Source organism: Oncorhynchus kisutch, linkage group LG2 (assembly GCF_002021735.2).
Source record: "Oncorhynchus kisutch isolate 150728-3 linkage group LG2, Okis_V2, whole genome shotgun sequence".
NCBI classification, from domain to species: domain Eukaryota; kingdom Metazoa; phylum Chordata; class Actinopteri; order Salmoniformes; family Salmonidae; genus Oncorhynchus; species Oncorhynchus kisutch.
The window spans coordinates 31,601,317-31,627,243 of NC_034175.2; the positions used below are offsets into that span (position 1 = coordinate 31,601,317).

Genomic DNA, 25,927 nt, shown 5'->3' on the forward strand with positions numbered 1-25,927 from the left:
TCCCACAGTCGTGTCAAGTTGGCTGGATGTTCTCTGGGTGTTGGAACATTCGTTATACACACCGGAAACTGTTGGGTGTGAAAACCCCAGCAGCGTTGTAGTTCTTGACACACTCAAACCAGTGCGCCTGGCACTCAGATATTTTGTCACAACATAAACAACATGTCTCAATTATCTCAAGGCCTAAAAATCATTATTTAACCTGTATCCACCCATTCATCTACAATGATTGACGTGGATTTAACAAGTGACATAAATAAGGAATCATAGCTTTCACCTGGTCAGTCTGTCATGAAAAGAGCATGTGTTCCTAATGTTTGTACACTCAGTGTATATAGAACCGAAATTGGTTCCATTTAGAACCCTATATGGAACCAATTTGGTTCAGTGAAGAAGAACCCCTGGGGTACTGATCAAAGAACCTTACAAAATGGTTCTATATAGAACATATAGAACCCTTTATGGATCTATCCAGAACATGTTTTTTTTCTAAAAGTGTGGAGAATTCACATCGTCTCAGAATGAGAAGCTACCTCAGATACTCGCCAACTGCATCAATACGCACTCGGTTATTCTCGTGACATGGCGTTCGATTTTTGTCTTGTGGCCAACCCCTTCCCTAAGGCATCACTATATTTCATTTTCTACGGACAAAAGCCTGTATGCCAGTATGGTCATTGGTGGGTGGGCAAAAACATCACACATTAAGTGTAATAGCCTACATGTTTAGGCTATGATGAACGAGTGCAAATACTGAGGAAAGACAGGACAAAACACTCGAAATGCGCAATGTGAACCCGCTCAGATTTCCAACGAACCCACCTCGAGGCTACAAGCCCGCTGTTGAAAAGAACATGTTGCATCCGGCTCCTTTTCTAAACTATATCCATGTATTGTGTAATAACATCAAACAATGTTGTTTTTTGTCAGTAGCGAGAAATATTTTGCGTTTTCTAGTCGACGGTGGTTTTATTGAATATGACAACTATTTGAATATTGTTTTTTCCAGGGATACTTTGTATGTCTAAACATCACTTGCTTAGGATCACACCATGTATAAAAGGGATGCAAATTTGGCTATGTGTTAAACCAGAGCCGTATATTAATCGCAGTTTTTGTAATCCGGGCCTTCCAAATATTCTGTAACCTAGAATCCCCTCTCTCTGTTTTATTTACAGATGGCAGAAACCACTCAAATCGTCTCAAATAGCTTAGGCCTACTTGTCAACCTGTGTTGCCGAAACAATACAAAATACTCACTATTCCAGAAAACAAGAGTCTCAGTCTAAGAAAGTATTCACAAGTGGTTGAAATAGATCAATACAATTGCATTAATTATAGGGTCACACAACCGTGTCTCGGCATACAGAAGGCTCGAGCCCCGCTCAGGGCCGAGTCAAGTCCAAGTTCAAGGCTGCTCTGACAGCGCAACCCCCCTGTCTTCCCTCAAATGCCCGGGATGGGGGAGGGGATTTATTTTCGACTGTGTTTTCGGTAGTGCAGGGTTCTCTCTACCAAACATAAAGCCTGTCACAAAACGGTTAAAAGATACTGCGGTTTAATGAAACTCAAATTGAAATTGCCAGTCATTGCCAGGTGTTAAATAAAACAATTATATTGAATTTGGATGCATGGGCGATACTATATGGTGGAGTTATAAGTTAGCCTGCATATAACATGCGGGTTCGAGTAGCCTGATTTAGAGTATTTTTACTTTCAAGTAGACATACATTTTAGTTGAGTTTACAATTTGGCCTAGCATGCATAAATAAGCCACAATGTTTGTTTTGTGACCAGCGAGATGGTTTGGTTCGGCCTAGTCCACGCGTTAATCTTGCAACTTTTAATTTAGCCCGACATATTGAAAATGCATGCCACATTCGCAGGAGTTGCAGACCATACATGTTCATAAAAAAATCAATTACAGGCTATGACTAATGCATAAGACTTGGTGCTATAGAGCTGACGGGTTTTTAAGAGGTAAACTCCAACATTTGGGAATGATCTGAGGGCATAAAGAAACAATATCCTAAGCAATGCTTGTTTCAACACTGGAAGCAGAATGTCATTTACATAGTGCAGATAACCCATATCCTCATAGCATGCATGCTCTAACTGACCTAATGTGGGGCATAGCCTGCTTTGAAAATAGGTCTCATATGAAAAAGCTGATCTGAAATGACCCGCCAAAGAAGCAGCTTCGGGCACCAGTAGAGTGCACTGTTAAAAAACATGAGTCTCAGTCTAAGTATTCACAAGTGGTTGTGTAATAAAAAATCCTGTTGTTTTTTATGGTAATTTACTGTCAGTCACTTACCTTTAAGTTACAGTAAAAAAATATATATATATATTTAAAAAAAAGGTAAACTATGTTACAATAAATTCCAAATACATTTTGGTTTAACAGTGCATTACTGTAAAATGTTCCGTTTTTTTGCCGGTAATTAACCATAAAAACCATAACCATAAAAACAACAGGATTTTTTTTTGTGTGCCTATTCTGGGTATGAAGACATCAAGAGAGGGAAATGTTTTTTTAACACTTGCAACACTTTTATTATATTTGTATGCAGTAAAATTCTTATCACAATAATGAAGAAAACACCTCTTTGACTTTGAACAAAAGCACATAACAAAACAACTGTCCCTGTTTAGCTCATAATTGTACATATTTATAGTAAAGAAACATTCTTTATAAATATTGTTTAATTTGTAGTAAATACCATAATTTAATTACAAACGGATAAATATGGTAGTAGATATTTACAAAAGGAAGGATGTAAATTACAGAAAATCCAAAGGTACAACGTCTAATCTTCCAGATAGCATTTCACAATTAAAAACTTGCAAAGCACAAAACATCACAAGTTAAGCCCAGCAAACTAAAATATAAGCCAACATTCACAAGCAAAATATGGTGGACTGTTTGAGTTAAGTGTTAACTTTGGCACTCTTTCCAGTTTATAGATGTTTAGTATAGTTACAATCAATTTGCCTTAGGATCACAATATTTAACATCATAATACAACTTGAATCGTAAAATGTGCACTAAAAGTCCAGTTAGAGAAATAGCTACCATTGAAGGAACATCTATACACCACAGAACGACAAAAATCTATCACAACCAATGGGGAAGAGGGAGTGTAATAATTATTTACAAATATATTGAATGCTCCTTGAACATATTACATATTTTCTTCTGTTGGTAAGTGAGTTCTCTTCCCTGGTGGTTTTACATCTATTCATATGCTTTTGAAGCGTTCATAGTATTCATGCTCTCCTCCGTGCATGAGTGTCCGAATCTCCTGCGCTGGTTGGGGTTCTGAGCAATGGTTCTGTTATTCGCTGTTCGGTTCAGTCCTAAACATACCATTCACTGAAATTAGACGATAGGCTGCTGTGACCGTTGTTGTTGTTGTGGACTGCGGACGCGGGTGAAAGATTGTTGTTGCTTTGGGTCTCGGTGGTGGGGGAGATTAAGCCGGGCGGTGTGGATGACTCGTAACCAGAACTGGCTGCAGGCGAGGAGTCGGACGCTGGAGGGGGGGCCGCTTCGTGGACCTGGAAAAAGTGCAGGTACTATTTGTATATGATATCATGATGGGACAATGTGAAGTAGGACTTCAAAGTGCTTCAGTAATGATGGGGAAGGTAATTGTGTAGGCCTAAATAACAGAGGAAAAACAAATCCACGACAAAACATGTCCTAAGCACGCAAAACACAGACGTAAACAAGCCTTAAGCTACGTGTTAATATCAGCTGGAAAGTGAAAGACAAAGTCCATTTACCTTCATGTGTTTTCGCAGAGAGCTGGGATGTGTGTAGGACTTGTCACACATTTTGCAAAGATATGGTTTGTCAGACGTGTGGACATGCATGTGCTTCTTTCGGTCACTGCTGTTGGCAAACCGCCTGTCACAGCCTTCAAACTCACACTGGAATGGTTTCTCTCCTGCATAAAAATAGGGATAAAACAGACACGTTAGATGCAGTTCCTCAGCAAAAGCCTACAAAACGACTATGCCTTAGGCCTAATACTATACGAGTTGCGTTCAATAACATGGCCATTCAACCACGAGTAGCGGGTTAAGTCATATAGCTATTCGTCAAAGTTAGTGAATGCAGTGGTGCTCACACATGCCTTCTATTCGGTTAAATCTCAGTTGTATCACCAACTTAATTTAAAGAGGGTTAACGTTTTCTCTTTTATGCAGGAAATGGTGGGTTTTAAGAAATAGTAAAACATTTAGGCCTATGGCTATTTGTTTTGAATCACAGCAATTGAATGTAAGTACTATGTAAAAAATTACTTAAGAATATTTATTTAATATCCTACTTCAAAAGTGAAATGCAATGAAACAATAAGGAATTAGCACCTGACCAATTCCATAGCTGCACCCCCCCCCCCCCCCCCCCCCCCCACACACACACACACACAGAAAGTAGTGAAAATGTGAAAGGCTGGTAATGGCCCGTCTAGCACCTAGTATCAATGGATTGTGCGTGAGAAAAGAAAAGGGCCATGACACACATTCACACTCGCATGCGCCTGAAGAGTAAGCACACCAAAAGATTTCCTAAAACCAAAAAGCCAAACATTATTTCTCAGTGGACAAAATAAAATAACAAAATCTATTTTCTGAAAAAGAGGCGAGGCATTCGGAATAGAATCCTAAAATCTCAGTCTTGCATAAACATTCAACCGGTTGATGAGATTTAAGCTACAGGAGCCTACTCCGCGCAAGCAATGCACTGCAAGCCAGAAGCCTTAACCTCGCCTTTGACCCATTTTAAAGTTGAGGAACCACAAAACCTCAAAAGCATATTACATAATTTAGCAAATTGCTGCGAAACATTTCATTTCTTCAAAACTGTGTAAACGCTAATTGTTTCCAGACTCGCCAGGTACTATTGGATAATCGAATTCACACTTTAGGCTATAGCGAAATATATATATATATATTTTAATCTAAATCTACTTTGACCATAGATGTGAATGTCTACTTTGGCAGTCTAAAAATACCACTATTGATTAAATATCGTCTGGGGCATTTTGGCGACGAGAAAAGGCGCTTTTTGCAGGCCATAGGCTACAATTGGCTATGATGAAATAAAGCATGGCGCATTGGCATGGCGAATTCTAAAATGTGCAGTGTACATTTGCGAAACGAATAAATGCGAGAGGTAAAATGCTATAAATATCGTATAATTACCTGTATGTGTACGCTTGTGAATCTTCAAATTTTCCGACCTTGCGAAGACCTTGCCACATCCAGGGAAGGGGCAGGGGAAGGGTTTCTCACCCGTGTGGACCCGAATGTGATTCACCAGTTTGTATTTCGCCTTAAACGGTTTGCTCTCGCGGGGGCACTCTTCCCAAAAGCAAATGTGGTTGCTCTGCTCCGGTCCCCCGACGTGCTCCACGGAGACGTGCGTGACCAGCTCGTGCATGGTGCTGAAAGTTTTGTTGCAACTCTTCTTGGGGTTGCTCAGCTGCTCTGGGTCGATCCATTTACAGATGAGCTCCTGCTTGATGCACTGCTGCCGCATGTAGCGAAAGAAGGCACCGGGGTGGTGGTGGTGGTGAGCTCCCATGTTCATCCCCATGTTCATATTCATGCTGCTGTACTGGTTATGGAGCTGGGCGGCCGAGTAAGGGTCGGTCCTTGGGCTGGAGACCTGGTGGTACTGGTCGGAACGCCCGAAAACCTCGCCCGGTAGTCCAAGACGCATTTGCCCATTGAGCACATTCGGGGATCCGTGGGACGCATGCTGGTCGTGAATCCCGGGGAACAGAATGTGGCCTTGGCTGTCTGTGTGGGTATGATGAAGAGACCCCGCCGTGGGGCCGAAAATAGCGTGTTGGCTGCTCGCCGGAGATGATTCTCCGAAGCCTCGGCTGCGAAAGAGAAAGTCCCTGGTGGTGTTGAAAGGGGAACTCGCGTACGAGGTGACATGGGCTGCATGAGCCCCCAAAGCCCCTGCGGGGTAGCCGGGCGCCTGGGAGGTGAAGGCAGAGCTCTGTACTGGAGAAAGATCATGGTTCAGTTTAAATGCACCCATGTGTGCCGAGTCGACGAAGCTATTTTGTGCTAAACTCAAGTCTCTCTCCTGCATCTCGCTCGCTGTGTGATGCCTGGCAAACGTGCCAACTCCCAGTCCGGGGAACTGGTGACCTGCGTCCAGTAACATGGTCTCTCAAAGCGAATTTCGTTCGAATAGGCTTGTGTGTATAACAAAAAAGTAGAAAAAATACAATTCAATTGTCTATTCAGTTATCGAAATTACAACTTCCATGCATGGAACCACCATATCAGGCGAAGCTCAACGCGATGATCCACTCATAGGACGAAAAAAACCTATACAGCTCGTCTTACCGAACACGTTTATATTCACTGGTAGTTAACTTTTAACAACAACCAAAAAATCCCCATCAAAGGAAGTAAAGAGATTCCTTTGCGTTTTTCCTCTGGAAACTGTGAATGTTGATTGCTTTTAAACACACGCGAAAAATTGAATAATGATCTTAATATCTGTCCTAGCACGAAGAGAGAGCGGGGTTTGGCAGCATCTCGGATTGTTGTTCCGATTTGTGTGTTTATTTCTTTCGCTTGCCTGTGTTTATTGCGGAGGGTCCCTCTTTCTCCGTGGACTGGCACTAGCGACTCTTACGCCCCCTTTAACTGAAGCCCGGCCATTCATTCCACGCAGTCTCATTGGCCACTGCGTCTCATCAATCCCAGGTGCCCCTCCAATAGCAGGTACCGCTTTAGCGACTAATAGCTGATCGCCATTTTCCACTAATAATTGCCGCCTACTTTTTAGGAGAGGCATTTAGTGGAAGAGAGAGAGAGAGAGAAGGAGAGAAAATAATATCGGATATGAAGCCTTAAAACCTTAATTTTATAGGTTGATGTATAACGGGTGGATTGACAATACGACATTGCACGTTGTGTGATAATGGTGTTTAAAAACCTGAGCTATAGAGTTAAAGAAATAACTGTAAGTGAACTAGCGAATGGGGTTTTGGGGTAGAAGGTGGGGTCTGCACATTTCATTCAACATTAGACAGGCGGATTTCATTAGAAACGATAGTCAATAATTTAGCCAAACCACTATTTTATATTTTGACCGTGTTTCTCTTACAAATAAATACAGTATTTATATGTGCGACACAAGCTCTGCTATAGAAAAGTAGGAATATACAGCAGAAACATAAGCATATAATGTAGCATATCAGAACACAACATACCATTTCATAAAATATAAGTGATTATACTGCAGACTCTAGAGTACTCCCTTAAAATAGTTGCTGATCATTTACCCCTATAAAGAAAATGATGTATGTTCAAAGCCTCTGCACCTACAGCCATCAGTGAGCTATAGACTCAATAGCCTACGTACATTTGTTCCAAGTATTACACCGCCACGCACCCGAGGTTTACATTTACCTTGTTTTCATAGAGAGTTGGGTCGGTGGTTTGTCCATTTTGCTTAGATATCTTGTACAGTTTGTCAGTCTTGCCTTAGCTGCAAAATATGACTTTTGTTTATTTTAGCTGCAATCAACCGCACGAGCCTATGTTTGAACGTTCTCTCCTGCAAAAGCAAAAAACGAAATGCATTAGATGAGTTTAACTATAGATAGCCCTAATGCAAAACATATTGCATAGGCCTACACACATCATTTCGGATTAGTCATAATTTGGTGAACATTACCCCTACACGTGGGTGAGTTTGGTGACAACAGAGCTTCATATTACAACGCAATGGGCTAATAAAGAAAACAGATTTCTATATAACAAATAGCCTTCACTCGAAAGCCGAATGGTCTTCAATTGCCATAGCCTACCATAAAGTCACACTCAATCAGAACAAGAAACCTCGCCGGCTGTTCATGTCTGCAAAAACATGGCCAGCTCACAAGGTTTGCTACTATCGTGAGTCTTTTCGTCCAAAGCGCGTACTGTATAGATTGCGTTCAAAATCAAAGCTGCGCATTGAAATGTACTCACTAAAGGGAAAGGAAGTTTACTTACACTTCCATTGAATTCAAGTCCCACAAGTCCTCCTGCTCCAAGACACATCATATTTTCTCTTGTCCCTCTCGACTCTAAAATACTCAAAAAAAACGGTCAATAATGGGACCGGGAGTAGGACGTCTGAAAACTTTGGGAATCCTGTCCCTCTCTCAGCCCCAAAGCGGGGGCAGCCGGAGCGTTCTCTGCCATTCTTCCAATTTCTCTCCGCACCGCGGGACACGCAGGAGCTGATCCAAGTTCAAAGTCACGTATGCCGACCTCTCTAAAGAACTTCTCTATTTCGGAGGAAAACCCCTTCCCTGTCACTTGATAGGATAAAAATTAAAATAAATTAGAGAGAAAGAACTCAATCGGACCAAAGGCGCATATCTGTGGGTTCTTATTTCCCTCAAACTTAGGAGAAAGGGGGATTCTGAAAATCCCCTAAAACCAGTATTTCAACAGATTACTCAGAGACAGAAAGTCTTGAAAAGGGTTAGAAATATAAAAAACATTATAAAAATGTATAGAAATGAATATATTGATACCAACACACATTTGATTATGCCTAGTTTACAGAGAAAACAACTCCCACATAAATTCTATCCAAATATTCACGACATTGCTTATGATCTGAATATGTCCGACAACAAGGCTAGTAAATAAAACAATGTATTTTATGCCTTAATGGCACAGCGCCTAACGCAAAGGTGAAGGAAACTGGGCGTATTTCACTAGTTCATATTTGACAATATCAATATGTTGACGCATTGGAAGGTTACTTGTGTGGTTTCCGTGACCTTGTGTGATTCATAGATGTTTGACCTATGACCCGTTAAGACCACATATGCGGCACTTTTGGCTTCTTCTGTAAAATAAACATTTTTTCTTTTTAATAACAAAGCGCCTTTTGTTAAACACTTTTAAAGATTTCGCTCGCTTCTTCCAGCTGGGCGTCTGAAGTAAGTAGCCTTACGGGCTTTAGGAGCGTTCTAACGAATCAGAAAAAGAGAATTGAACTACTTCACTCTTTTGGTAAGTTCAGACGGGTGCTCCTCGTTGAATTAAGCTAACAATATTCGGGTATTCTATCATAGCCATATTAACCACGGACCATTCTTTTTACTAATATGGTTTGTAAAGTAATACATTCATTCGCTTGTATTATACCCTAGAGATCCCATTGAGATTGGAATCGTATTATCGAGTGAGCCACTTGTTCGTAGATGATAACACCATACTGTATGTATCCCAAGGTGGTCGATAAATAGACATTTCTATAAATATACATTAAAAAGTTGGCAGCCTATACACCTGTTATTTTTATGTGTAGCTTATCTATTAATTTGGTTTCTAAAAAAGTCTAGGGAGGTGTGCTTCCTTTTAATTTGAATTATGCATGGTGGCTTTTTATATTCTAAAAGTAAGACAAAATATACTTTATGACACTTTGAAGGACGTATAGTCGACCTACCAATGGTAATTATTAGTTTATACCACAGGTGCATGCAGACCTTTTAAGTCAATACCCAGATACCCAAAGTTCTGATAGAGTCAATATCACGGATAATTTTACTCAGTACTATTTATGTTGTTGAGCATCGTCCATGGACATTTTAAAAGCCTTTTAGAGATTATTTTCCCTCTTGAAACCTGAATAGATTGCTCCAACCGATTTTTTAAATAATCTATGAGTGCAACAGTTGATTTTCAAATCATTGGAAAGTAAAAAGTATACACGCCAAGAGTGACTTGGATAATAATAATTTTTACAGATTTCATTTACATATGTTAATGTTGTAAACCTTTGGGTCAAACAAATGAATCTGAAAAAAAGTAACATAAAAGTCAACCCATCCTCAGATTGACAACTGTCCTCTTGCTTCATTCATGAGAGGATCAGTGGCAATTTGTGGAGAAACTATTTACACAACTCAACTCCCTCCATGCATGGAGCAATGCTGAAACCTTAGATTTCGAAAGTAATTTTGTAAAAATAAATTGATAGGTCTTAAAATATAATAACGTTTACCTCATCTCATCAATGAATTTAATACAATGTATGTGTAATTTGTTCATCAAATGTTGGCTAAAGACTAAAAGATGGACATGATTTTTATATGCAACATGTTTAACTTGTGAAATTTGGCACTCTGCACGGCGTGTAGCCTACTTTAAATGAATTCATTGGCATCCATTTCAATAATACAATTCATAAATCAACTCTTTTCTCTGGCAAACACTTGTCTTGTACTGATAAAATATTCCATTCTTTCTACAGAATGTGCTTCTAGGCTATATCTAAGCAGCATGTATACCTCCATATATTAGCACAAATAAAATCACAATATTCCGACTTTGCTTTATGCAAGGATTGTTGAACAGTATTATACGATATCCAGTTGTACTCCTTGACACTTGCACAACTTGTGCATTACTGTATTAGGCTACTGGTGTATAAAGTTGCAATAGCCTAACTCAATAAATCAGAAACGTAACATGGACAGACGTCAACTGCATAGTAGGCCTGCATGTCACACATATCAAGTGGACATTTTTCTAGCCTATTTATTTTAAAGGGGAAATATGCTATGGTGGTTTATAAAGTATGATTGTATGCAAATAAAAACATGCATATTGTATACTACATAAATACAGATAATAGACACTGAATTTTAATCACTACTTTGAAGTGTTGTGGACAATGCGCAATTTCAAGCTTCCCCTATGGGCGTTAGTCTCGAGTACAAAATAAGTTGTTTCAGACCATGGCTTTAAATGTATTTGATTGGCTAATTATCTCCATTATTATTTATTTGTATGAATTTAATTTGACCTGAATAAAAGTCCACGTATTTGAGTTATGCTGAAAAAAAGGTGTTTTCCACATTGGGGTTACGCAAATCACTGTAAAAGAAAAATAAGAGATGAACGTCCGTATAGCCTACTGTAGACGTCCTACATTGTATCCACATGCGCCAGCCCCCAGTAAACACCGAGGGCATAAACATATTTACTGGTAACTTCGAGAGTAGGCCTACAACATTTTGGAGTCAACAGCGATAAAGAGAGCGAGGGGGCGGAACCCCGCTGAGCCCCTGCGCTGAACTACAGCCAATCGCTTCGTTCTCTTAACTGCCAGTCACCTAAATCCGTCCAATACCCGCAGTGCCATTTCTAAACTGTATTCCCTACTGCGTCCTCCAACTGTTGTATGTTCTGCCAATCGCTTGAGGACAGAGTGGGAAAAGGAACAAGCAGAGTTAGAGGCAGGACAAAATAAGTTATATAGACCGCTTATATACATATATTTTAATGTTTTAGAAAATCGCGGTGGCGGGGGGAGAAACAATAGTGGTGAGAGTGGATGGACTTGACAGTGTAGTTAGTAATGGAGTCCCCTTTGAGCAAGAGGAATCCAGCGATAAGATTAGCGGATTTGGCAGCGACTCAACCTCTTCCTCATCAGAATATGACAGGCTTCCCGGGGCTAGGGGGGCATCACCCTCACTCCCACCATGCTCACCACCACCCTGGAGAGATGGGCAACGACCCCGGAGTGGCACTCACTCCATTTGGACCCGAGCACATGGCACAGACAAATGCTCTCAAACTTAGCCCCTCTCAGCATATTCAGAGCTATCCTGAAGCCCAGACCGTCGCAGTGGCAGCAGCATCCTTCACTTCTACTCAGACCACAGTTGGTTACCCCGTGGCTCCTCACCCAGGCTACTCTAACAGCAGGGACTACATCCTCAGGAGAGAACTCTCAGCTTCGGCTATGCATGCACTTGGCGACCAGCATAGTTCAGCCTCCTCCCCTCATCACCATGGCATGTTCATCTCCCCAACAGGTGCTTATGGGCATGCCGAGACTTGTGCCCTTCCACTTTTCTCTGGACTCCACGAACAGGCAGCACCAGGTGCCCACCACCACCATCACCATGCCCTCAACGGGCAGATGCGTTTGGGTCTACCGGGGGACATCTACGGCAGGCCAGAGCACTTCGTCCACAGGCCCGAGCATTATGGACCTTCTTCCCTCCACAGCTACAACTCCATGAACCTCAATGTGAACATCGCTTCTGCTCCTCACGGAGCCGCGGGGGCGTTTTTGAGATACATGAGGCAGCCCATCAAGCAAGAGTTAATCTGCAAATGGATTGATCAAGAGCAAACTTCAAAGAAGCCCTGCTCCAAAACTTACAGCACCATGCATGAGTTGGTCAACCATGTCACCGTGGAGCACGTCGGGGGACCGGAGCAGAGCAGTCACGTCTGCTTCTGGGAGGAATGTCCACGCGAGGGGAAAGCTTTTAAGGCGAAGTACAAACTAATAAACCACATCCGAGTTCACACGGGAGAGAAACCCTTCCCTTGTCCTTTCCCCGGCTGTGGAAAAGTGTTCGCTCGCTCTGAGAATCTAAAGATTCATAAAAGGACACACACAGGTCAGTGAAAGTGCGCCTGAATTATTTTAGAGCTCCATCAAAAAACTGAAATAGATATCTTTATTCATAGTACATTAGAAGCTTTGACACTGTTAAATAAACTTTTCGTTGTAGACAACAAATATGTATTGTAAAAAGTTTTCATTTGAACTGCTGGCGGGCATCTGGTGACCATGCGTAAAAGTAACGGGAACGAGATTTAATCGAATAGAACTAACTATTCATACAGTCGAGCCAAGGCATCGCCTGATTTGATGTACAGTTTCTGAAACATAAGCTTGTTAGACATTGAACTAGACGTGGGTGGTTATGCCATATGTTTTGTGAACCTTGCTTACGTATTTCCAAGTGAGTGAATACCAGGTGTATTCCGTAGAAGACGTTTACGCCTATATGGCTCATGTTACTGCTATATCGAATCGTCGCAGCAGAAAAAAACCTAATCTCAATCTCTATGTACTGATTTTATACGTTACTATATCGAGCTCCGGGTGAAAATTAAACCATATATTTTTGGTTGAAGTTATAACAGTTTTAGACTGTGTTATAGGCTGATGATAACCACATCGAAACTTGACTCACAATCATTTCAGGCTGAAGATAAACAACAAAGCGAAAACGGGCCACTGGGGCTTGCTTTTCTTCCAAATTGATATACAGTAGCCTAGAACTTGCCATTAAAGGCCAACAACAGCAATGGCGTTAATGCAAGACAGTCTAAACACGTGTAGTATGATGCAATACAGTATGCAATGCCGCGCATACTGTTACCGAATAGCCTGCAAAGCAGACCAACTTTCCAACGTATAACTCACACGACTACTTATTCAAGATGAAGCCAGTATGTCATTAAGGGCTGACCTGTTTGGAAAGCAAATGGCTCCCAAGACTGGTGTGTGCCCAGAGGGAAGGGGCTGCTCCAACACCATGTCCATGCTTTGGAGGCATGAGATCTTGATAGCCTGGTGTATGATTTTTATATTTTGAATCGTCCATTTTACGATCATAAAATATTTTTACAATACAAGCATTACACCATATAGGATTATCTTTATAAAAAAAATACATTCATTTAGGCCTACAAATGCACTTGTTTCCTCATTACTAAGCTACACATTTCGCCCACGCCTTCACGCAGAATAGCCCACGGGCCACCCTATGTTTCATGTAAGTGAGTCAGTCAGGAACATGCCTAGTACATGTGGGAGAGGAGTAGCGGCGGGTGTAGATGTATAATAGATATGGTATGTCGGACAGGAAGCCCTTGCGGCAGAATGGGCTGCCACACCGACCATTTATGGAGTAATTACTGCGGGAAGTGGTATGTTACCAGGCAGTTAAGCGATGGATTCAATTATAGTCCTAGTTTGGGTAGAGCATGTGTACGTTCCTGTTGAATAAGTGGAAAAATCCATAATAGTTTGTATAGGCCAAATTAAAAGGAATTTACATTGCTGTTTGCTGGGAATATATTGTATGCTATAGATTTGATGCCATAAAAATGGTTAATGATCCCATCCATTTGGTAACTTTATTATTCTCCTTGGACTTTGACGAAATGTTTTTATAAAGGCCAATATAAAATGTCTTCATCATGTTTTTGAAACACAAAGTGCACATTATGTTATGGTACATGCACCCTGTCCGGAGAGTTATTGGATATGAGTAGCCTAATGATAAATGTCTCCATCTCCATCTCTTCCAGGAGAAAAGCCTTTCAAGTGCGAGTTTGACGGCTGCGACAGGAAATTCGCCAACAGCAGTGACCGGAAGAAGCACTCCCACGTCCACACGAGTGACAAGCCTTACTACTGCAAAGTCCGAGGCTGTGACAAGTCCTACACGCACCCCAGCTCGCTGCGAAAGCACATGAAAGTCCATTGCAAGTCGCCCCCGCCCCCTTCCGCCAACGCTTCGTACCATTCCTCTACAAACCTTCTCAGCGCGCCCCTTTCTCCTGCCTCCGAACCGCACAGGAACCGGTCAGCAAATCTCTCGCCTCAGGTTACCAACCTTAATGAGTGGTACGTGTGCCAGGGGAGCGGGGGACCCAACCATCTCCACACCCCATCCAGCAATGTGCCAACGACGGACTCGGAAGAGGAGGACACTTTCAGAAATTCAGACCCACGGACAATGCTCTAATGTTTACAAACAGAAGAAGAAAAATAATTGCCCAAATTGTCTCTCAAATGTGTATATGTGTAGTAGCCTAACGCTTCGAACACACCGACAGTGTTTTTGCGCAAAATAAGACGCAGCATAATCTGGATATGTATGCAACAACAGTTCAACATTCACCTTCTGCTACCATTACTGTCAAGCTGTAAACACATACAGTTTGACCCATACGTTCGATAAATCAACGTATGCACCAAACCGAACGCACTGCAACTGCCTCTGCAACGCAATGCTGCATGGCAAACAGTTTCATTGGAAATGAATGTAATTCTGTTGTACCAAAATGCAACGACACTGTCAGTGTGATCGAAGCGTAAGACCTAATAAGTGCATGAGGACTGTACTGGCTGTAAGCATATCAATTGGACTTTATATGAAGCAAGAAATAGCGCCGCGGATGTCAGATGATGAATAACAACAACTGCCTTTAAAACGTGCCCTCTTTGTTTCCTTTCTAAAGAGCTGAATGTATCGACATATCAACAAGTCTCAACATAGAAAAGCTACAATCACCAGTATTATTTGAGAAAAGGAAATCATATATATTAAAAGGACCAAGAGAAGCCTAAATATAGGCTACTGGAAACATAAATACAATGTAATTCGTAAGGATAAAAGCCTTTGGAAAAACACCTACATAGCCTACATATGCGGGCTACATTTACATGCATGCATCTTTTAACATGATTAAGTCATAAGTTCTTAATTATGCTTACATTGACATTGTCCATATGATCGCAACCCCTCGAAATGTAACATGTCTTATTCATCAATGTCTAATCTCAGACAGAAGGGAGAAAACAGACGTTGTTGCTCACGCAAAGTACATGAGCCTTGAACACTAAACATCCCAAAATGGTGGAGTTGCATTTCATTTTTCTTCTGAATACCTCACAGTAGATGCGAGAACTAATGTAAACATCCGATTGAATTTCGAACACCTGCAGAGAGCGAGAGACATGTCGCACACACATGACCCAATTAAGTCATAAATAGGAATCAAAATAATAATGGCTAACAGCTAAGTGTCTTAAAGGGTTCATATGTAGTTTTGATATTAATACAATGACTAAGTTAGGATATATATTTTTTGTCCTAGGCTATTTAAGAAGTATTTAAGACTATATTTGATGCAAAAAAATTACACCAGTGTTTTTCAATCGTTAAAGAGTAGCCTACGAATAAGTCCTTCGAGACCATAAATATGTACACTGACAGATTTTGTCCCTAACGGTCGGATTTGTATATAATTGTATTATTGCTCGTGATTGTTGTTCTTAGTCTTAATTACGAAGAATGTTGTTTTGTACATTGTAATTTATTTGCTGGTATTAATGTTGTAATGGATTTACAGAGACACCAAAGAATAATAATATACATTTTGGTGAATAAGTAGTAGCTTACTGATTGATGCTTTTGATCTTGTTCTGTAAAAGAAAAAGTATTATTCTTTACTTGAATATAGGCAGTGTAAAGTATTATTCTTTACTTGAATATAGGCAGTGTAAAGTATTATTCTTTACTTGAATATAGGCAGTGTAAAGTATTATTCTTTACTTGAATATAGGCAGTGTAAAGTATTATTCTTTACTTGAATATAGGCAGTGTAATGTGAAACGTCCCTCCTCTCGCATGCCCTTTGCAGTGACTGTGTTTTTCTCTATGAGGTGCGTGGTGCCGTTGGTTATGTTGGATAAAAAGTGATGAAACAGCTATGATTGTGCAGACCCTTGATGTTCGTGATCCAATTGACAGTATAAATTCAAGCTAGAGCTGAATAAACACACAAGGCCGAGTTAATAGGTGTTTTTTGGTTTACATAACTTTATTGTTTCTTCGTTGAATTCAGGAGGCCTGCCAGTGCCGGATGCCATTCCTTAAAACAAAAAGATATATAATGTACTTGTTTACATGCAGTAAATGCAACTACTGGTAAAATCAGTTGTTTTATTTTTTTATTTAACCTTTATTTAACTAGGCAATTCAGTTAAGAACACATTTGTTATTTACAATGTCGGCTTAGGAACAGTGGGTTAACTGCCTTGTTCAGGGGCAGAACGACATATTTTTACCTTGTCAGCCCGGGGATTCGATTTTCGGTTACTAGTCCAACGCTCTAACCACTAGGCTACCTGCCGCACCTTGTAAAGCTGTTATCACATTAGTATAGCCTACAGAAGATCGAAGTAACTTAGGCTCCAAACACATTGCAAAAGAAAAATAAACAATTACTGACGGTTAAAGTTTTCACTATTGAGTGGTAAATACAACAGGCCCAAGAAGGGGCTGGCATAAATAAACCAATCAGAAGGGCAAATGGGGAAACGTATATCCCCTTAATGGGTCTCTAAAAAGTGGGACAGCACAAGCAACCGAGGCATGAATCATTCATGGTAAAAAAGACAATAGAAAAGATCTGACAATACGCAAGTATATAAAGTAAGTCCCCGTCTTATTTCCTCCATTAAAAGGCACAATCTCACTTTAAACGTCGCCCCTGTCCAATGTATAGAATTCAAATTGACCAAAGCGAGTTCTGCACCACTTCAAAGGCCTGATATACTTCTGAGCCGAAGGCCCGCCGCTTTGACACTCTTCATGGTGTGTTAGGAATTCTATGACAATTGGGGAGCGAGCCGCTCACATTTGAATATGTCTGGTAAAAAAAACACTAACTGCCACTAAATGGACGATCATCAAAGAGCACAGTGCACCTTCTCCCCCAAAAAGCCTCATGTGTCGACACAGACAGACCTATATTTTCACATAAAAGGGCAAAACAAGAACAACACAGGCTGTTCCTGTTTTGTCCCCATATATTGTTTACAGAAAATGGAATGCAGGGACACACTCTATTGTTGTTTTGCTCTTTTTTATGTGAAAATGTATGGTGCTATAGGATGGGCAAAGAATCGGCAAAAAAGGTGAATTTATACATTCAGGCCTTTACAACCGGCACAGGTGAACTTCAATTGTCTCAAATAGTGTGCCAATTACAGTTAAATGAGATAATAGAATACTTGATTCATTGCTGCCTTTGCACTCCATAAGTAACATTTGTGAGAGTGTTTAGTCTTTATCCCTTAGAATGAGACGGCCTCTTGAGTCTTGTTTCTGTGTCATGTAGAACAAGCTGCAAAAAGAGGATGCGAGGGTTGCGCATCCATCTCTGAACAGAACCCCCCCCCCCCCCACACACACACACACAAACAAGCACCTGATCAACCCGTGCTAAGTTTAATTCCACACCAAGTGAAGAAGCAGACTTATGTGTTTAGATGTAGGCTTGCCAACCAATATGAAGCACAAATGGCTATGACAATTGATCAACGCAACAAAAAAATTACAGAATCTCTCATATGAATCTCCATCACAAGGCAGTTAAATTGACCTTGCTTGAAACGTTGGTTAAGTCAATGTTCACTTTCTCTCCGACTTTGTCAGCAAACACGTTTTATGGAAGATAATCAAGTTTTATTGAAAACAAGCAGTCTTGTGTCGCTTTTTTTGTCGCCTCTCCTCTTATCCATAAACCCTTATTTGGACAAAGGCGAAATCCTCTTCTATTTATTTAAAACAAGTGCTCCGTGAATGTTGCAAAATAAACACGAAGAAAAATAACCAAAGAGATAGTTCCCTCGGCGTGAAAAGGGCGGACTTAATAAAAAGGAGTGAAGCAGTCACCGTTCAATGAGAAACGCTTTGAAGTAGAACTTATTATCTGAGGAATAGTTTTGGGTTGTCCTAACGACGGCACTGAATGGGAAAGGCTCTCCTTTGTCAGCGATTTGTTCTCCTTTAGTGGGATGCCCGTGGAAATCACTTACATGGCCCACCTTACCACGCCGCCTGCAAATCAGTAACCGGCCGAGTCAGACATGCAGACGCCACTTTGGCAAGGACAAAGCAGAAGTCGCGGGGAAAACGGGGCTTGTTTTCGCCCTCTCTCTCATTTCGCCCTTTAGAAGGGCTGAATGATAATTTCGGAGACGACCGTAGGACCAAAACAAATGTTGTCTTGTCAGATTTGACAAGAATTACCATTCTCTCTGAAATTCAGCACACTGAGCATAAATACAATTGTTTGTGGTCTAGGTCTAGGTCTAGTCTTTAAGGCTATAGGCCTACTGAGATTCTGTTCCCTTATAATATCACCAACTAAGATGTAGCCTATTTGGTCAATTGCACTTGTGCCTCAGATAAAACAGCAACATCTTTAAGGCTATAGGCCTACTGAGATTCTGTTCCCTTTATAATATAACCAACTAAGATGTAGCCTATTTGGTCTATTGCACGTGTGCCTCAGATAAAACAGCAACATCTCTGACAGAAACGTTTCCCTCTCAAAATATCAAACATCCCCTTCTTCATGTGTCTGCCAAAATAATTGTGGCCAAACTATTACCTTTGGCGGTGAGACAGGTTTAGAATGTTTTAGCATAAAAGCACTAGGATAAATAGTGAGGTTTACCACCTGAAAACCCCGTCAAGTGGACTGAATTTGGAGGGCTCTCATCCTTTTTGATTTTCTCCCTAACGTTTGAAGCGGTTGTTAATTAAAGTGATTGTAAGCGAGCAATGCCTCCGCTTTGTCCCCGTACCTCTGCCATTGAAAGGCGAAGCTCGCAAGGGTAGCCTAGTTTTGTCTCCTTGTCGATTCAATTTACAACTCCCGATTTGTCTGGGATACACTTGTGTAATGATGCAAACATGTAAAGTTAATGCAAATATATCTTGTGATAAAATATATAATGGGATTAATTTATAACCAGTTATGACAATAAAACTGACATGTCATTAATATTTTCATGGTTCATAATGAAATACATTGTAATATATTCAGATGATTAGTGGTGCCTATTTTAATCATTTGTTTTCAGTTATATCAACAAGGACGTGAGCATGACAAAACACTTGTTGAAGACAATAGCATCAAGGGATAGGCTATTCGATTATTCTTACATTGTCGTCATTGTAAGCTATGAAAGGTCAATTCATGCCATCAACATTTAGGTTAATGCAGATGAATAAATCAAATAGTATCTTTTTATTATTGTATGCTTATCTATCTTATTATTTATTGCATAACAAATGGTTATCATTTTCCCCCTGCAAAATGATTTGTCTGGACCAAGCTGCCATTTGTCACTCTTGCTAAAACACCCTGCACTGTGAGGGTCAAGCTTCTCTATCTCAACACGTCCCATGATGGAAACATATGTGTACATTTTAAACCCTCATGTCGTCTATTTGGTGTCAGACAGACAGTCTCTGACTTTCTTACATCATATATTACGATTCAGTTGCTCCCTCCTCAGCGTGCAATGCAGGCAAGACCCAGAAAACTGGGCACATGTTCATTGTCTAGGCATTTTGCCAAACTCTTCCTAGCACCCTACCTGGCTAGTATCTTAAGTTACATGAATAAGTGAGAAAACAGTAGAATCCAGTTGCAGCTGAACATCCTACATCACCCGGTCAGCTCCCACCTTCCAAACCGCCAAAGATTTATCGAGACAGCGTACATAGGCTATTTTTTTCTGCTCAGCGCACAGTGAGTACTTATGTAGCCTAAGCGCCGAACTGTCAAAATATGAAAAGATCATGCCTGAACTAGCGACTTTTATAGAGTGTAAGGGTTGAATCTTTCTGTTCCAGTAGGGAAACTTTAGAGAACGGACGTGGGCGAATTCAGCTTGAACTCAATGATGCATGTTTGAAAGCTTGGGGAAAGTTGGAGAAATGTGTTGTCCTGTTAGATTAGGGACTGGGTGAATGGCTGTTCGTGGTCTGGACGCATAAAAGGAGGACTACTCTCTCCCCTCGACCCTCACTCGAGCAGCTGTGGTTTCACCTATTAGCCCCGATGTCTTTCCGAAAGGAGTGGTAGAGTTAAACATCCGACAATGGGCACGCCAGGGGGGAACTGTCCTGACCTATACCCTGTTTTAATAGTTTCATAGGAACTTCATTAAATCAATTACTTAGTGAGCACATCATCATTTATTTGTAATTAGCTGGGAAAAGCTTGATTTTTGTTATACTGTTATATTGAAAAACCCAGCAGGGATTGTCGTGTCATAGTCTACAATCAGGTTTTGTTTGCCTGTGACTCGTCTTGTTTGCAGTGTACCAACATCAGGATCCTCAATGTTTCAATCTCGTATTTAGAACATTTATTCAAAAGTACTCAAAAAGGAGGTAAAGTTAACTCTGGTAGCACAGTTTTGCGCCAAACAAGTGTTCTCACTTGTGGGGTATGCCCAATAACTTCAAAGGGAACCTATTTTGTTACTTTACAAACAAAACCGTCGGCAAATACAAATGCACTGGCCTCAGTTGCAGAGTTGGGTGGGGGTCAGTACCAACTTTAATGTAAGACCATCATGTCAACCAAAACAATTTAGGTGTCTACTTTGAAAACTTCTCCTGTGATAGTTTATTATTCTGAAGAAGTGTTATTTTTCATAAAATTGTGATTAAACACCCAAATATTAGAAAAGTGAACAATATCGATAGATTGTCATTATTAAGGGTTATAGCCTAGATATTAGGGTTATATATAGCCTACATCCACGAAAGATTCAGTGATGTAATACATGAATTATTATAGTAGGCTATAGCAAATCTGTTAATTAAAATTATCAACTGTATATTCAATGAAAATAGCCACGCATAGGCCTAAAAACAACGTTGTCAATTTCTTAGTATATTATTATTCTATGAGTAATAAAATAGGCCTATTCTTTTGAACTTGTTTTCTCAAGGGAATCACCTGAATGAGTTTGATGATCTACATGTCTACGTTTAACTAAAGTATGAATAATTGTAAATGTTCCAAAGAGCAAAGGTAAAAACTTACAATACAAACCAAATATCAATTCCATTATTAGGCTATATCAACTGATAGAACTTACTTAGACAATTTATTTAAGAAATATTTCAAGACATTAATCAGATTCCTTATCCTAAGCAAAAACATTATTGGTGTCATTATTGGCCTATTGATGGCCCTATTCAAAAGAATAAAATGTACAGTTTATTTTTTTATTTAAGATTTATTTAACTATGCAAGTCAGTACGAATTATTATTTACAATGCCAGCCTACCACAGCCAAACCCTCCCCTAACCGGACGACGCTCTGCCATTTCTGCACCGCCCCACGGCCAGTTATGATACAGCCTGGGATTGAACCAGGGTCTGTAGTGACGCCTCTAGCACATACAGTGCCTTAGACTGCTGCGCCACTTGGGAGCCCCTACAATAGGCTTATGTGCCAACAATGCACTTATTGAGCAGAAAGACTAGTGGCCTGGCTTTGGCTCCAAGTGAGAGCAGTTCCGCCACAGCCATGGACCAGTGAGACACGGGTGCCGGCCCTAGTAAATTAAAGTCTTCAATGCAAAGTGAGATCGAAAACTATAAGTAGGAGGCCATTTGACGCGAAATAATTAATCTTTAGATTTCATGTAAATACTTAAATTCATGCTTTAGTCATCTGCACATTCCTGATTGCCTCACAGATTTTGTGCTCTTATAACATATTGCTGTGTGTATGGTTGTCTGGCTGTATGGTTACTTCCCATGCTTCCCACCCCAGTCATCCACCCCAGTCAAACTCAAACCAATGCATCACTCTCCCCCTGCCTGCCTCCATCCCAGAGAACCTGACATAATATCTGGACACTCAGTAACATCTGTGGGGGTAGAGACTTGGTGCTGGTCCAAAGGCCCCATCCCTGGGACTGGGAGCAACTCCAAGGCAGTAGGTGAGGGAAGCAAGGTCGTCCACGGACAACCACATGAGCCGGACACTAAAGGCCGCTGCACACTTTACGCAAACACAGCGTAGTTTTCTAGTATTTCAACACACTTTTGTGTGGCTCAAATTTAGGAAAATAACTCAGTTGCTCTGTTTGCGTAGGCTGTGTACGTGCACTACTTCACGAGTCTCTCCTCGGGTGTGACGGGGCCTGTAAAACCCTATAATGCTGATTTTCAACAGTAACACCAATATTACACTAATGTATGCACCTTTATGTTATACTAGGGAAATTGTGTTTCCATAGCTAGGGCTGACAATGAGGACTTGTGAAGAGCAGAATCAACAACCTCTGCATAATCAAAACAGTTGCTTTGTGAGAAGGTATTAAAGTTCACAGTTAACCATTGTTATGTAAATTACAGTTGAAAAGTACCAGTGGCCTGGCTTTGGCTCCAAGTGAGAGCAGGCCCAGTGAGACACGGGTGCCGGCCCTAGTAAATTAAAACAGAAAAGTCTGAGCGTTTTGGAGAAAAACACTGGGGTAAATCCTGTTTGGAAATGCGCCATAAACGCAGGGTTCTTCCAAGAGATGGTAGGGGGTGGAACTGTGTTGCGGCTGGGTTGTATCCCGTGAGAGGAAGGGAATGTTTTAGGAGATGCACAGTTTGTTTTGTTGGATGGCATTACAGTGTTGCACTGAGGCCATGCTTGCTTTGAGCGGGTCCTGCAGAAATGTAATGCTGCTATGAGAACAGCAGAGCAGACTTTTCCTATTATAATCTTGTTCTGAGGGCAGCTCTTACTCCAGGGCAGAAACTAATGTGATTTTGTTTGTTGATTAAGTTTAGGCATCCAATCCCAATTGGTTATGGTTATAGTTAGAGGCTGGTTAAGGCAATACATATACTTGGTTTAGTGTTAGGGTAAGGTTAGAATACAAAAAAAAACACCTGGTGACAAAGGGGTTGGTGTGTAGGCCTCTCCTAGTATAGGTACAAAGCAATGATAATGTCTAGAAAGGTTGTAACATGTTTGAGGTGTTGACAAAACATCACAATGGGTATTGTCAGTGACTTTTAAGAGGTTTGTAGCACATTATCTGTAATGACACATTGGTTAATTATCAAGGCTATTATAAGGTTTCAATTTAAAAAATGCAGAAGAATGTGCAGATAAAAGTAAGCAAAATTATCAAATTGTTCTAATCTTGAACTGAAAGTTTTCTGATATTCTAGGAGTGCTTTTGAAAACGTGCTTTGATGCAGCGGAGATCTGCATAAAGACCATAAAAGCAATGTCCTGTAAAAATACATTGAACTCTAACAAAATCAACCCCCCAAATGGATTTCTTTACCTTTAAAGTGATCACATTCACCATCTTCCCCACCCCCAAATTTAACATCTCTATCTTTTTTGCTTTATCCAAATCTGTGTCTTAATTACATGCCTTGTGGATTGGGTCAAAACGTTTCAATGACACTTCTTGGATATGCCGTATCTCTCTCCCTCCATTCTTCATCCCTCTTTTCCCCCCAGACCCACCCCTTCCGCCGTGGGCACAGATAACCCACTGGGTGAAAACTGGTTGAATCAACATTGTTTCCACATTATTTCAAACAAAACAATCTTTGTGATGACGTTGAACCAACGCATTAAACTGATTGGATTTGCAAAAAGTAATCAACGTAAGGGCATTTTGTCTGTTTAAATCCAACTTTTAATCTAAATCCAATGACATGGTACAGTTTTTTGTTGATTTCACGTTAGTTGACAACTCAACCAAATGTAAATCAAAACCAGACGTTGAACTGATACCTGTGCCCAGTAGGAAGGATCAGATTTGTGTGGAACTATCACGGCTGACACATCAGAGGCCGGGGCCTGAACGCTTCCCCTTCCCCGAAGAAGGTCAGTTTCAAAAGTGGAGAAAATCCTTCTCTCACAGCTGAAGAGGAGGAGAGGAGAGCAGGACCATCATACTGGTAAACAAGAAAGAAAGAAAGAGCAAGATAGACAAAACCAGGTAGAGAAAGGAGAGAGAGGGTGGCACAAACAAGTATGGGTGGCACAAAATAGGTAGAGAGATAAAGAGAGAGGAAAAGGGAGATAAGCGAGAGAAAGGTAGAGGCCGAACAAAAAAGAGCCAGACAGACAGAAACAACCAAAACCAAATAATGTCCAAATTCGCCAGCTGGGATGGTTGGTCAAATGAGCTTTGGTTCAAGCAGGGGGCATTCCACCTCCAGAGGCAGGGATCTGACTGACTCCTACATTGTTTCCCTCCTCTGTCGCTCATTGTGGGCCGTTTGCCAAATAACTCCATACCCCCATGTCTTCAATGGGGCTCTAATCCGGGGGCGATACGCACATAAACTAGCGGTGAAGGATCCCTGGCGCGAGTCAGGGCCACATTGCGTCACCAGGGCCATGCAGAGCGGAGGTGCAGCCTGGCCTCAAAGACTTAACATAGTAAACGTGCATCTGTAACACTCAAATTAGTATGATATGTTATGTTTGGTTTCGTTGTACTGTATAAGAGAAAAGTTTACTTAAGCAAAAACTGATGGGTGGGCGTATTACAGGAACATCTAGCAAATTTACCATTAGAGAATTACTACATTGGGGAGACCAGGGATGGCTGTAACACTTTTAGCCTTTTTGTCAATTTCTCAGAGATCTGTCAAATTAAATCAAATTAAATCATATTAAATCGTATTTGTCACATGCTTTGACAAATGCTTTTTACTTACGGGCCCTTCCCAACAACGCAGAGAAAAATAAAAAATTAATAATAGAACAATTTAAAAAATTATTACAGGGAATAAATACAGAATGAGTAACAATAACTTGGCTATACAGCGCATTGGGAAAGTATTCAGACCCCCTGACTTCCACATTTTGTTACGATACAGCCTTATTATGAAATTGACTGAATACTACACACAATACCCCATTATGACAAAGAGAAAAACATTTAGCAAATGTATTAAAAATAATAAACTGAAAAACCTTATTTACAGAAGTATTCAGACCCTTTGATATGATACTTGAAATTGAACTCAGGTGCATCCTGTTTCCATTGATCATCCTTGAGATGTTCTACAACTTGATTGGAGTCCACCTGTGGTAAATTCAATTGATTGGACATTATTTGAACAGGCACAAACCTGTCTATATAAGGTCCCACAGTTGACAGTGCATGTCAGAGCAAAAACCAAGCCATGAGGTCAAAGGAATTGTCCGTAGAGTTCAGAGACAGGATTGTGTCAAGGCACAGATCTGAGAAAGGGTACCAAAAAATGTCTGCAGCATTGAAGGTCCCCAAGAACACAGTGGCCTCTCATCATTCTTAATTGTAAGAAGTTTGGAACCACCAATACTCTACCTAGAGCTGGCCACCCAGACAAATTGCGCAATATGGGAAGAAGGGCCTTGGTCAGGGATGTGACCAAGAACCCGGTGGTCACTCTGACAGAGCTCCAGAGTTCCTCTGTGGAGATGGCAGAA

General features: G+C 40.8%; 3 protein-coding genes across 3 annotated transcripts in view; 1 reads left to right on the plus strand and 2 right to left on the minus strand.

The window, feature by feature from the left end:
• Positions 1–2,533: 2,533 nt before the first annotated feature.
• Positions 2,534–8,258, minus strand: LOC109881611 (zinc finger protein ZIC 2). Its single transcript, XM_020473723.2, has 4 exons — positions 8,041–8,258; positions 5,215–7,600; positions 3,790–3,953; positions 2,534–3,561 (listed from the first exon to the last, which is right to left on the minus strand). Exons 2-4 carry the CDS (start codon positions 6,191–6,193, stop codon positions 3,361–3,363), a joined length of 1,344 nt encoding a protein of 447 aa, XP_020329312.1. The 5' UTR covers positions 6,194–7,600; positions 8,041–8,258; the 3' UTR covers positions 2,534–3,360.
• Positions 8,259–11,239: 2,981 nt separating this feature from the next.
• Positions 11,240–19,457, plus strand: LOC109881612 (zinc finger protein ZIC 5). The gene is made up of 2 exons (XM_020473724.2): positions 11,240–12,473; positions 14,179–19,457. The coding sequence occupies exons 1-2, from the start codon at positions 11,414–11,416 to the stop codon at positions 14,616–14,618; spliced, it is 1,500 nt and encodes a 499-aa protein (XP_020329313.1). The 5' UTR covers positions 11,240–11,413; the 3' UTR covers positions 14,619–19,457.
• The window catches only part of clybl (citrate lyase beta like), a 205,087-nt gene continuing 195,357 nt past the window's right edge, over positions 16,198–25,927 (minus strand). The window contains exon 8 of the mRNA XM_031793171.1: positions 16,198–16,530. Coding sequence (XP_031649031.1) covers positions 16,480–16,530 — 51 coding nt within the window. The 3' untranslated portion in view covers positions 16,198–16,479. The remainder of the gene's footprint in view (positions 16,531–25,927) is intronic.